The 13,739-nt window shown below is 46.1% G+C and overlaps 1 protein-coding gene across 1 annotated transcript; it reads left to right on the forward strand.

Moving 5' to 3' along the window:
- The first annotated feature begins 360 nt into the window (after window positions 1-360).
- Window positions 361-10,878, forward strand: LOC148116208 (H-2 class II histocompatibility antigen, E-S beta chain-like). The gene is made up of 6 exons (XM_087885018.1): window positions 361-536; window positions 1,597-1,887; window positions 6,190-6,471; window positions 6,608-6,721; window positions 6,958-6,981; window positions 8,334-10,878. Exons 1-6 carry the CDS (start codon window positions 452-454, stop codon window positions 8,345-8,347), a joined length of 810 nt encoding a protein of 269 aa, XP_087741144.1. The 5' UTR covers window positions 361-451; the 3' UTR covers window positions 8,348-10,878.
- Window positions 10,879-13,739: the final 2,861 nt, after the last annotated feature.

Below are 13,739 nucleotides of genomic sequence, written 5' to 3' on the forward strand. Positions count from 1 at the left end.
GTGAAGGGGGCGGGAGACCCTCCCTTTGAGGCGGTCTTAGGGGGGCTCTGGGGAGGTTTTGGGGCAGGACAGGAAACTGCAACTGATTATCCCAAGTAGGAATCTTTTCTCCATCTTTCAGGATCCCTTTTCATTTCTTGCTGCAATTGGCTTGAAAACAGAACTTAAAGCACAGAATATTAGAGAGGAGTGAAAAGGGGCCTGAATTGAAGACTTGGGCTTCTCTCTCTGCGCCGAACTCTCTCCTGCATCGGGCGAAGTCAAGGGAGGCTCTGCCCGGAGACCGATGACGCTGCAGAAGGGAGGATTCCCATTGGTTCTCCTGCTCTTCCTGGACCCTCCCTCTTCCGAAGTCCCAGGAAAACTCCTCCCCCCCTCCAGACCCTCCGATTCCTCCTCTGGGGCTGGGAGCGTCTTTCTCCCCCCTTTGGGGCGCTTGTGGGGAGCCTCCATGGCTTTGGCTGGGCTCCCCCTGATGCTGCTGCTGGGGGCGCTGGCCCGGATCCCCGGGAGCGAAGGGGGGAAGGAGACCCCCGGTAAGGAGGGGGCTGGGCGGGGGAGGAGGGGGCTGGGAAGGGGGAAGGAAGCCGATGGGTCCCCAGAGCCTCCAGCAGCCTCGATCTCTGCGTGGTCTCCTCCCCCTTCCCCCCCCCAGGAGGACGGAGAGGGACCCTAATCCTAACCCTTCCCCCAGGTAGCCAGGTGGGGGTCGCAGCCTCTCTCGCCCCTCCCCCAGGGTCTGGGTGGGAGGGGGCTGCATGGAAACAGGAAGGGGAGGAAAAGTGAAAGAGGGAAAAAGAGGCATTTGAGCAAAAGTCTTTGGGCTTCTTCAGAAACTTCCGTTTTTCTCCTGAATCTCAGATTTGAGGCTCTGAAGGGGAGGCAAGAGGGGGGCTTCAGGCCCTTCATGGGGAGACCCTGAATTTGGGGAGGAGACCAAGAAACCCCCAGCCCCATAATCCCCCTGGAGGGGAGGGGGAAGTGAGGGAGAAGGATGTTGGGGGTCTTTTGTGAAGGGGGCGGGAGACCCTCCCTTTGAGAGGCTCTTTTTGGGGAGGGGGAGAGGAATCAGGAGTTCCCCAAAGGGAGGGAGCTGGGCTGAAGATTCGGGGGAAGAAGAAAAGGGGGGGAGAGACGGAGGGAAGGTGTGGGTTGAAGGGCTGGGAGACCCCAGGAGAGTCGGTCTAGATGTCCTCATTGTGGCCCCTCCCCAGATCCCCTCCCAAAGGAAGAGAGAGTGGGGGGGATGGACGTTACTTTCCCTCCACCCCCCCCCATCCTTCCTGCCCCTTGAGATCCAACCTTCCCTGCAGAGACTGAATGGGATCGCTGGACCGGTTGAGCTTCTGCCTGCCTTTTCCCACCCCTCCCCCTCTTTCCTCCCCTCCCCCCTCCAGACCCCCCAGGAAGCCTCCCTTCCTCTCTGGGACTGACAGAGTTCCTGTTCCCTCCTCCAGGGGGCGTCTTCCGCCAGTCTGTCTCTCTCGGAAGGACTCCAGCAACTCCCCCTTCCCGCGTAGATCCTCCCCTCCTCTCCCAGCGGCTGGGAAGGATGGGCCCTGGAGTCCCTCCTGACGGCCTTCCTCCCCCTCGCAGCCCATTTCCTGTACCAGGCGAAGGGCGACTGCCGCTTCCTCAACGGGACGCAGCGGGTGAGGTTCCTGTACAGGCAGATCTACGACCTGCAGGAGATCGACTACTTCGACAGCGACCTCGGGAAGTACGTGGCCGTCTCTCCGTTCATGCAGCCCGATGTGGACAAGTGGAACAGGGATGAGCAGTACCTGCAGCATGGGATGGCCCATGTGGATTACTTCTGCCGGCACAACTACGGGGTGTACAACTACCAGGCGCCCAAGAGGGAGGAGCGCCTCATTGGCCGGAGAGGTGAGTGGGGGGGAGGGAGGGAGGGGGGCTCTTCCGTGGGAGGGGGAGGCCAGGACCCGCCCTTCATTTCCTTTCATTCCTTGGGATCCTCCCGGACGGAGGTTTTGCTCCTCATTTATTTATTTATTCTGCACTCTCAGATTCACAAAATCTTCTTCCCAGGGTCCAAACTCTCCTCCTGCCTGGAATCTGGGATCCCTTCAATCCATTTCCCCCCCACAAGAAAATCCATCCACATATGTTTCTTTTGGGGTGGGGGAGGGGAATCCAGCCAGGTCTCTCTCTCTCCTGCTCAATGCAGGCAGTCCTCCACTTAACAACGGTTCGTTTAGTGACCGTTGAAAGTTACAACAGCAGTGAAAAAAAATGACTTATAACCCTTTTTCACACTTATGACCGTTGCAGCCTCCCCAGGGTCACATGATCAGAATCCAGATGCTTGGCAACGGACTCGTACTTGTGACGGTCACAGCATCCCAGGGTCACGTGATCCCCTTTTGCGATCTTCCCATAAGCAAAGTCCGTGGGGAAGCTGGATTCACTTAACAACCCTGTTACTCATTTAACAACTGCAGTGATTCACTTAATGACTGTGGCAAGAAAGGTCGTAACATGGGGCAAAATTCATTAAACAAACGCCTCACTTAGCAACAGAAATCTTGGGCCCAATTGTGGTCCTAAGTCGCGGACTCCCTGTATCTACATATATATTTCTCTCTATCCCTGATTCATTTCTATCCTATTCAGGAACCTCCCGTCTCCCTCCCTCTTCCCACCCAGAAGCCCCTCCCTCCCTTTCTCTGCTCCAGAAATGCTGTTTTTGGCACTTTGGGATAAAAAATGTGGGTTTCATTTTACCCAAAATAAAAAAAAAGAATTAGTGGACACTTTTTCACCTGTCGACCCCTTTCTATGGATCTCCTGTTTTTCTTTCGTCTTTCTTCATTCAGAGTCATTTCCAGTCCAGCAGCTTTTCAATCCAATAAAGAAAGAAATGAGTAACGGAAGCAGCTTAGAATTTGTAATCATGATTCAATGCTTAAACCGAGATGTAAAAACCCCAATAACAGGAACCCTGTTCTCTTCCGTTCTTCCTTCCTGGGGAGGCTCCTGATTTGGGGGAGAGAGAATCCAAAAACACCCACAAAGCTTAAAACTGAATTTGGGGTCATAAGAAAGAAATTGGGCCTCCATTCAGCCCTGAAGCCTCAGATTCTTTCATTCTCTCTTCCAGATTCCTTCAACGTTGCCTACATTTCTTTTTCTCCTTTTATTTCTTTGTCTCATAAAAATCTTCTATATTTTTTTTATTGACTGATGGGGTTTCAGAGGCCAATCAAGGATTTTAGCTGCCCTTGTTGCCATTTGGCCTTTCCAGGGAAATTATTGTACATTATTAGAATCAGAGAAGTCTTCAAAGCATCATCACTTAAGAACTGGTTAAGTTTAATGTTCCCATTGGGAGCCCAGAGATTCTCCAAAATTAACGTCTCACCATAGAATCCAATGAGATCTTTCTTCCATAAGAGGAAAACCTCCAGATCCTAAGAGAGAAAAGCCTCTTGGAGCATTTGCTCCTTTGGTAAATAATTGAATATTTTCTGGGAACCTGCAGAGATTTTGCTCTCCACAGATTCAGTCTGGAGGCAAAACTCATTTTCACTCCTAAATTCTTCCTTGCAAACATGGGAGGATTTTACCTGCCACATAAGATGCATTTGGAAATGTTTTTACTACCAAAGAGGATATTTTCTTGGAGATAATAATATCCAGCTACATTGTTTCTGGACAATATTTAAAGTTTATTTTCCCCTACAAAGAGCACAACATTCTTGTCATCTGGCACAGTACTTGAAATAATTCTCATTCCAATAATATTTAACATAGAGATTTCACCACTTTGATTAATTTATCTAGCGATTTTTGATAACCTCCGAAAGTGCCTCAAGTGCCAATTGTGTTGGTGTTGTGAGTGTGTCTCTTTTGTGGGCCTCTCAGGGCCTCCCTCCCTCCTCCCTCCTTTTGGGGGTCTCTGGGGGGATTTTCCCTTCAGGGAAAGGAGCTTCATCAGCTGCCCAAAGACTCCAAAGCCCATCCTCCCCTCCTCTTTTCCTCCCTTCCCTCCTTCCTTCCTCCCTACCTGGTTCAGGGACAGGACCAAAATCTCTGGATAGTTTGTGAAAAACCTTCAGCTGCTCAAAAGCTTCATCCACATAAATAGAATTCATTTTTATTATAAATCCAAAATGGTGATCCTGAACTTCATTGTGATTCATATAATTTCTTCTTCATCAAAAGTATTATTTTTACTTCCATGAAAATACTTCAGACAAGAGGCCAATAATTCTCCAGGGGTTCCTGTTCTTTATTAAAAGAAGAGGAATATTTATTAAATTACGTGTATTTAGAGCAAAGTGTTGGTGCGGCTCCAGTTGAGGAGACCTGAAATCACAGGATGTTTCTTGAGTCTCCTTGGGGGAATTTTCTCTTCCTTTTTCTTTGACTTCTGAGCCGACTTTTCTCTCCGGAGAGATACGGGCGTCTCCTTCCCCCGAGAGGCCAAAGCTTTTCTCTGGACACCAAGAGAGGCTCTCAACCTTCCCTCAACTCTCCCCAGAATTATATATATGTATATAAAGAACTTAATGAATCCAGCTGAATCAGTCTGCCTGTGGGTGCTTTCTGGATTTGATTTTTACAAGAAACTCTGATTTATATCTGTCTCCTATTTTATTATATTAGGCATCAAGCTTGATATCAAAAATAAATCTTGAATGACATGATGTGGGGCAGATAAAATGTGCTTTGTCCTCCTGCTGTTTGCATTTGCATTTCCTGTTTTTTTTTTTTAAAAAGGCCATTTTCAGTTTGTAAAGCCTCTGCCTTCTTTTAGCACTTCCACAAAGGCCTTTAATGTCCCAAGAGGCAAATGGGATTTTCCTGGAAAATAAAAACAACTCACACCTGAAATGTTGCTATTTGTCTGCATGGAAATCTGACCAGATCCCAGGTTGGAATTACAAAGAACCATTTAAAAATGGGTTCTTCTTAAGCATTATAGAATTTACTGTTAATAAGAAAATCCCTCAAGAGAAAAAAAAATGGTTAGCAAAGGACTCTGGGCTGGAATGGATCTATTGTCAACTCTCTTGGGGGGCTCATCCAGACTAACCCCCCCCCCATTAATCCATCCAAGAGTTGTGCCAGTTGGAGCATTTGCTGAAGGAGGAGATCCAGATCCAAGATCCCCTCTGGATCCCTTCCCCACTCCCTGCCCCCCTCATCCAGGGCAGAAGCTTCCCTCTGGGAGTCAGAGGGACCCCTCCCCACCTCCTTCCCCAGGAATGGCCGGTTCCTGCGGCTGGGAAGGAGGCCGGCTGGGTGGGTCTCCCTTTGAATCCCCCCAAACCACCCCCCCAGGAAGGATCCTCGAGAGAGATCATGAGATCCCCCAAAACCTCTTCTGCCCTTCCTGCTCTGAAGGGGGGATTCAGGGTCTCTCATCTTCAATGGGGGAGAAACTTTTCCTTCAGGGGATTCTGGCAGTTATGGGGAGCAAAGGGCTGCCCCCCCCCATTGAGCTCCTTTGCCCTTTCCTTCAAAATGCCTCTTTCTGTTGAGGCTGCCTAAAATTGGGGAGTTTTGCAGCCACATCACATTTTGCACTTTTCCCTCTGAAATCTTCTGCTGATTTTTTTTGTTTATTTCTGTATCTTGTGGATCCTAAAGGGAGAAAAGGAAAAGTGGAAGGAGAAATTTTCTCTCTCCAAATAAAACTTTTTGAAAAGTGATTGAAACACCAAAGAAAATTGGGACAAAGATCTTCTCTTCTCTTCTCTTCTCTTCTCTTCTCTTCTCTTCTCTTCTCTTCTCTTCTCTTCTCTTCTCTTCTGTCCTCTCCTCTCCTCTCCTCTCCTCTCCTCTCCTCTCCTCTCCTCTCCTCTCCTCTCCTCTTTTCTCTCTCTTTCTCTTTCTTTCTTTCTTTGGCTAGCTTGCTTGATCACCTTCAGGGCTGCCCAGAGGCATTTGGCTCCGTCCTCTCTCCTCTCCTCTATGACCTCCGCATGAAGCCGCTGGGTGAGGCCATCGTGTCACCAGAGCTGGAGGTCTCCTCCGTCTGCTGATGTTATAAGGTTTCATCTCCACCTCTGGGGACCCAGGAGATGCTGAGGCTGCCCCCTCGAGGGTCCTTGAGGCTGTGGGGGGAGGGGCTGACTCCTGCTGCATCTGTCCTTCCCGTCTTCTGCGTCTTTTCTTTCCTGTTGTGTCTCTCATGTACCTCTTTCTCCTCCTTCCCTCCAGCCAAGCCCTCCGTCTCCATCTCCCCCACCAAGATGGACCCCTCTTCCCCCAACACCATCCTCCTCTGCACCGCGACGGGCTTTTACCCTGTGGAGATCGAGGTCCAGTGGCTGAAGAACGGGCGGCCGGAGGAGGAGGGCGTGGCCTTTGGGGAGGAGCTCCAGAACGGAGACTGGACCTACCAGCTCCAGGTGATGCTGGAGACCCAGCCCCAATGGGGGGACGTCTACACTTGCAAGGTGGGGCATGCCAGCCTGGAGGCCCCCATCACCGTCCAGTGGGGTAAGCCCCTCCCCTCCTGGTCTGGGGACCCCATCCTGCCCTGAGAAGGGAGAGAAACCCTCCCTCTGGGGGAAACAGAATGGGGAAAGGTGGGCCTGATCCTCCTGCTCAGGTGAGGCTCCTTCTCCTTCCCCAGAGCCCCGTTCCTCCAGCTCTGCCAGGAGCAAACTCTGGACGGGGATGATGGGGGCCGTGATAGGAGTGGCCTTCCTGGCTGTGGGGCTCTTCTCCTACCTGAAGAGCAAGAAAGGTGAGTCTGGGGGGCTGGAGGAGAGGTGGTGGGGAGGGGACCCTCTAGGGGAGGCCTCTCCTCAAGCTTAGCAGGTGGCCAAGAGGGGCCCCTTGGGGAATATTTATGGGAACTTCTGTTCTTGGAGGGGCTATAAGTGAAGATTACACAACCTATGATGGGCTATCAATGGGGAGGGGTCCCCCTGAGTCCTCCAGCCCATGAAGGGTCCTGATTGGGTCTTTTTCTCCTTCCAGCAATTCCCATCCAACCTCCTGCAGGTGAGATTCTCCTCTTCCCCCTCATCTCAACCCCTCCTACAAATTATATGTGGCTTTTAAAATTCCTTAATTGTTCCTTTTTAAAAAAAAAAAAAAAAAAACTTGCCTGAACAAAATCTCCTTGTTGTGGATAAGAGCAGTTTTTTTGGATTTTGAGCAACGTTTCCTTACAGAGATCTGAAAAAGTATTGCAATCAAAAACAAAAGTACACAGAAACGCTAAAATCTTGCCCAGAATTTTTCCACCTTTTGGGAAATTGTAAAAGGGAAAGGAAGGAGGGGGCCATTCCTTCCCATTCCTCCCTTGGGGAGGGAGCACCCCATGTTTACAATCCCCCACGCATTTTGTAAGCAACCCACCCATTCTGTTAGGCTCACTGTGGAGGGGGGTTCCTGAGGGTATTCAGGAATGGGGACAAATTCCACCCTGTGGCTGTTTCAAAAGGGGTAACACCAGGGGTGAAATGCTCCCAGTTCGGACTGGATAGCCCGATCCGGTAGCGATGGGAGCGGGTGGTTCGGAGAACTGGTAGCAAAAAGCCCCGCGCCCCCCTCCCCCACCATGCCCAGCTGAGCCACATGATCATCAGAGGCTTTTTTTTTTACTTTTCAAAGCATTTTTTCTACAACCTCTTCCGCCAAAAAAATGCTTTTAAAAGTAAAAAAAAAAAGTTGGCCACGCCCACCCAGTCACATTACCCCCCCCAAGCCACGCCCACAGAACCGGTAGTAACAAATTTTGCATTTCACCCCTACTATGCACTGTGGTATTGTAGGCCACTTCAGCAAATGGCAGGAGATCTGCCCAGCTAAATTGCTGATAATTAACATAGCATCTCAGGTATTGTTCTATCATTGCGTTCGCTCATTCTATACCTCCGTTCGTCCTCGGGTGGGAGGTGGAGCTGAGTCCTTGAGATGAACCTATCAACTTAATGAGCTCCCTCCAAAACTTCGCCCTGAACTGCACCCCACCCTCCAGTCCGAGAGGATCCTTCTTGGCACCCCATACAGACTCATTTGGGTTCATTAGTTGGAACCTGGACAGGCTCTTCTTCCTGACCCCCCTTCTCCTTGTGAGAATTCCCACAATTTCTGGCCAAGTGAGCCCAGGCTCCCCCCTTTGCTGCCACCCCCATCGTAGCCCCTTCTTCTCTCTTCATATGAAGCATCCCAGCTTTTTCCTCCCTGAAATGGGCGGATTCTCTCTCTATGTGTCCCTGCCTGTCAACCACCCCCCTGCAGTGTGGGTCTGCCTTGGGGGTGGGGGATGAAAGGGAAGAAGAGTTTATTATTTACGGTAAAAGTGTCTCTTTATATTCTGATTTTCTTCCCCATCTCTTTTTCTACAGCACTCATGAATTAATCCTGCTCTCCGATGCAAAAGCATATTTTTTATTTAACAGCTGATGACTCTTTGTCCTCTTTGCAACCTGTGAGAAATGGAGGCTGAAGGTGGCAGTTTGGGGGGAGGAGGAGAAGGGCAGCCTGGACCTTCTCCTGCTGAGACACATATATACACACCAGCTTCCTTTCAGGGCCTCTCTTTCTTCTGAGGGAGGGGTGGAGACCATCTAGACCAGCGGTTCTCAACCTGGGGGTCGCGACCCCTTTGGGGGTCTAACGGCCATTTCCCAGGGGTCGGCAAATCCCTCTCTCGCCCCCCCCCCACGCCTTCACTCACACTCACCCTTTGCTGGATCGCCCGGTCGCTGTTCGTTTACCCCGCTCACTCCCAATCTATTGCTGCCTCCGGAGTCCCAGCTAATGGCTAGAGGGGAAAAAAACTTTAAATTCTTGCCACAGGGCTTCAAAGAGCCGCCCTACTCTCAGCTGTTTTGCGGAGGGCTCTGTTGCTAGCTAGCTGCAAAGAGGTAAATTCCTGGAGCAGATTTTTTCCCCCCTAGCTATGCTGAGAAAGGGAAATTGAAAGTAAGCAGGGTCTTGGCTGCAACGTGACAAAATGAGGCAGAGAGATTTCTTTTTCATCACCAAAAAAGGTAGGTGCAAACTGCAAACAATGGGAAATTTAGGGCAAGAGGAGGTTCAAGATTTTAAAACACAGAAGAAAAAAAGCTCTATTTAACTAGGGAATTGTAATAATTGAGATACTATTAATTGTATATTGTGTTGAAAGCAGAAATGGTTAAGTTGTGGTTTGGAGGAATATATGGGGGAAATTATTTGGTTTATTATTATTGGTAAATATAATTAATTGATTTGTAAGAAATTGGATTGCATGGAAATAATTGGAATATTCATGTTCATATTGATTAATATACAAAAAAGGTAGCTATATAACTAATTGATTTATATTAAAATGTTGAATTTGTATTAAACAACTGTGATATTACATAATTAACCAATGTGAGGATGGATATAAAAATAGATGACAATGGGAAGGGGTATAATATAGAATAGAAGGGAAAAATTGAATTTGATTAAGATTAGAGATGAGGATGAAGGGTAATATTGGTTTTTTTAAAAATAGATGAGGAATAAATATGGTAAAAAGGAAATATAGAAATTGTAAATTTAATTGAAATGACTAAATACTGTGTTGGAAGAAATATCCTTCTGGGTTCTGCTCCAAGTGGGGAAAAAGACACTGGAAACATGGAGACTGCTTGGAAAGATGGTTTAATGGTGGACAGGATCACATGGCTTGATGGGGCCCATTGTGTTAGTTTCTGTTGCTATTGTGTTGCAAATGTCCTTTGACAAAGGATTGACTTTCTGCCTCTGGCCCATTAACAAAGGGTGGGGGGCAGGAAGGTGGGATTTGCTTTGTCTGTAAAATATGCTTCTCCATTTCTCATCCAGGGAAATATAATATTCTGCCTTTTTAATATTTCCCAAAATATTTCATTCTTCTAGGAAAGGGGTGGATGCTAACCTCCTACAACTGTTTAAATTTGTGAACTGGCCAAATACTCTGTTCAAAGAAAATACGTTGTATGTTTGTATGTGTGTTTCTAATTATTGCTATTTATTCCTATTTGTTCTCTTTTATTCTTTAAAGTTTAACAATTCATTCTTTATCTTAATATCTTAATATTTGTTTGGGGTTGGCTTTCTTCCCTTTCATCTTTTTTATTGTACAGCAATCTTTCTCCTCAAACCTACCACCTCTCTCTTTTCTTTTCTTCTTACTTTCTCTTCCTCCCCTTCTTCTTCTCCTCCCTACTTCCTCTTCCTTTCTCCTTCTCCTCCTCTCTTCCTCCCTCTCTTACCCTCACTCCTACTCTAATTTCCCTTCCCTTCCTTCATCCCTCTCTATTGCTGTATCCTTTTATGCATATGGACTACTCAGAGGGCTGAAAAAGTTATTTTTGACTGGTCCTCGCACTTTTGACCAGTCCTCGAATTTACGACTGTCCTCACATTTTACGTTTTTTGCCCTATCTTATACCATGTTGAAGAGAAGCAGTTGTGAAATGAGTGACATGGTTGTTAAGAATGCTGCGCAGGCATAAATGTGAGGATGGTCATAAGTGTGAGGACCAGTCAAAAGTGCGAGGACCTGTCAGAAATGACTTTTTTCAGCCCTCTGAGTAGTCCCGATACATATAGCCATGGCCACCCGGTCACATGACCTCCAAGCCACACCCACAAAATAAGCCACGCCCACAGAACCGGTAGTAAAGAAAATTAGAGCCCACCCCTGGTTGGGGGTCACCACAACATGAGGAACTGTATTAAAGGGTCGCGGCATTAGGAAGGTTGAGAACCACTGATCTAGACTGTCCCCATGGATGCTAGGTGGACCTGTCACTCTAGATCCCTCAACACTCCTGGCTTTGAACCCACAGCAGCTTCATCTACATTATTCTTCCTCCCACTCACTTCCCTTCCCTTCGCTTTGCTATAAAAGAATAAACTTCAGATGTAAGAAAACCCTGGAATCCTTCCTTCCTCTTCCTTAAGAAAGAAAGAAAGTCTTGTGTTGATTCATTGTTTAGGGGAACTGAAACAGCCGTTTCTAAGACGGACAATCAAACTAAGGTGGTTGGTTGTTTCCCAGGAGCAGCTATCAAAGACGTGACTGAGGGGCTTACAGAAATAATGAAGCCCACAGATTCTTATCCCTTTTTCCTCTTTCATGCTGGGAGGAATGAAAAAGTCCCTGGAAACGATGCCAAGAGACTCGGAGCAGGTGGGCAAGGGAGCCAAAGAGTTGGGGGCACAGGGGGATTTCTCTTCCACTCTCCCAATAAAGGGAACCATCCAAGGAGGGAAGGCAGCACCTTGGAAGTCAACTCTGGCTTAGGGGATGGTTCACGCGAGGGAAATTGGGATTCTTGGACCATGGTCCACAACAGCCACATGGGGGGCTTCTGGCAGGGGATGAGCTGCCCCTCACAAGAACCCAGAAGGTCGGCTTTGGACACCAACCAGCTCTCCTCATCCGAAGGGCTTGAAAGTGAGACCGAAGTGAGAGGGAGACAAAGTTTTAGAAGCAAATTCCAAGCTCAAATCTCAGGGGAATCAACCAAATGGAAAGAAAGAAGGGAAACTCGGAGACAGAACAGGAGATGTAGAAAGCAAATATGGGGTCAGTCAAAAAGGGACTCGAAGCAGAAATAAAGAATAAAGAACAGTTACTTATTAAGAACCCAACAGATGAAAGAATACGTGGTGCTATAAAAATTCTGAAAGACCAATTTCAAATGCTTATGGCGGAACAAGTTGCAACAAACTTACAATATGCGAAGCATAATACATTTTGTAATGCCAATAAACCGGGCAGATGGTTGGCCTATACATTGAGGAAAAAACAGAGTATACGGACTATTGATAGTATTGATATTGGAGGGACAGAAATTTTTCAACAAAAATTAATTAAAGAAGTTTTTGTGGACTATTACACCAAACTATATGCTAAAGAGGATGTGCAGAATGGACTTATAGAAAAATACTTAGTTAATACAAGAGTTACAAAAATTACTGACCAACAAAAGGAAAGAATGAATTATCCTATAACAGAGGAGGAGATATTAGTAGCAATTAAACAATTAAAAACAGCCAAAGCTCCTGGAACGGACGGTTTGACTGCAGTGTATTATAAAACTTTGCAAGTAGAAATGGTGAAACAACTCAGAGATCTATTTTGTAATATTCAACTAGGGGGTAAAATACCCCCATCATGGACAACAGCTTATATATCTCTGATACCAAAAGAGCAAGCAGGTCCCAAAAAACCGGAGAATTATAGACCAATATCTCTTCTGAATACTGATTACAAAATTTATGCAAAAGTATTAGCCAACAGGTTAATGCCAGTAATCCAAAAGGTGATTCATGATGATCAAGCGGGATTTATCGAGGGTAGATACATGAAGGACAATGTAAGGCAAGTAATAGATTTATTGGAATATCTTGAGAAGAATAAACAGATCCCTGCAGTGCTGGTTTTCTTGGATGCTGAGAAGGCCTTTGATAGAGTGGATTGGAATTTTCTACTAAAGACTTTAAAAAAGATGGACTTTGGGGATCAATTTATACAGGCGATTTCAGCAATTTATCAAGAGCAAAAGGCACAGATTATTATTAATGGAAGTTTGACAACAGAGTTTAAAATTGAAAAAGGAACAAGACAGGGATGTCCGTTGTCCCCACTCTTATTTATTTTAACACTAGAAGTCTTGTTAAATACAATACGGGACTCTAATATCTTGAAAGGTATAATGATAAGGCAAGAGGATTACAGAATAAAAGCATTTGCAGATGATCTGGTTGTTACCTTAACACAGCCAATGGAATCAATAATCCTGATGAAGGACATTATACAAGACTATGTTAAAGTTTCAGATTTTAGACTGAATCAAAAAAAAACTAAGATGATAGTTAAAAATATGACACAAGATCGTAAACACGAGCTTGAGAGGAGGGCAGGTTTTGAGATTGTACCAAAGGTAAAATATCTAGGAGTTCAGGTTGCAGAATCAAACACGAAATTGTTTCAAAATAATTATGAGGTGTTGTGGCGAGAGTTGCAAAAAGATATGGAGACATGGAAAAAACTGCAGCTGTCTCTACTTGGAAGAATAGCAGCAGTTAAGATGAACATTTTGCCAAGATTTCTTTTTTTGTTTCAAATGATTCCGGTGCTTAAAAGTGATAAGCAATTGAAAGTGTGGCAAACTGGAGTGAATAAGTTTGTCTGGAACGAGAAAAAACCGAGAGTGAAATTGAAAATTATGCAAGATGTTCCAGAAAGGGGAGGTCTTAAACTTCCAAACCTACAGTTATATTATGATGCAGCAGCTTTGACTCTAACAAGTGATTGGTTTGGAAGGAAAAAGACTGGAATAATGAATATAGAAAGTTTTGATCTTGAATTTGGATGGCATGCTTACTTATTCTATGACAACAAAGTGGATAAAGTATTTAAAAGCCATATACTTAGAGACTCTTTGATGAGAGTTTGGAAGAAGCACCGATTCAAATGGGATTATAAAATACCGCTATGGCTGGATCTTGGTCATACTTTGTGGAATACAAATATGTCACTCGGGGGGTTTTTATACAAAGAGGTTCTTTTTACAGATGCGGGCAGATGGCAGCTGAAGACACTACAGACACTGTTGGCTGAAGGGATTAACTTAACTTGGCTACAATATAACCAACTACAATTGAGATGGAAAGAGGACCAAAAAACTGGTATTATGTTGCATGAGGAAGAATTGGTTAGACATATAAAAGAGAAAGGTCCAATGCATATCAAAAGGCTTTATAATGTTTTGCTAGAAAGGGAT

Source organism: Pantherophis guttatus, chromosome 2 (assembly GCF_059756535.1).
Source record: "Pantherophis guttatus breed Tessera chromosome 2, ASM5975653v1, whole genome shotgun sequence".
NCBI classification, from domain to species: Eukaryota; Metazoa; Chordata; class Lepidosauria; order Squamata; family Colubridae; genus Pantherophis; species Pantherophis guttatus.

Excerpts from the sequence above, each read along its gene's own strand:
- LOC148116208 (XM_087885018.1), top strand. The coding sequence starts at position 452 with ATGGCTTTGGCTGGGCTCCCCCTGATGCTGCTGCTGGGGGCGCTGGCC. Across the intron at positions 537-1,596 it reads AGGGGGGAAGGAGACCCCCG|CCCATTTCCTGTACCAGGCG; the intron begins GTAAGGAGGGGG and ends TCCCCCTCGCAG. Across the intron at positions 6,472-6,607 it reads CCCCATCACCGTCCAGTGGG|AGCCCCGTTCCTCCAGCTCT; the intron begins GTAAGCCCCTCC and ends CTCCTTCCCCAG.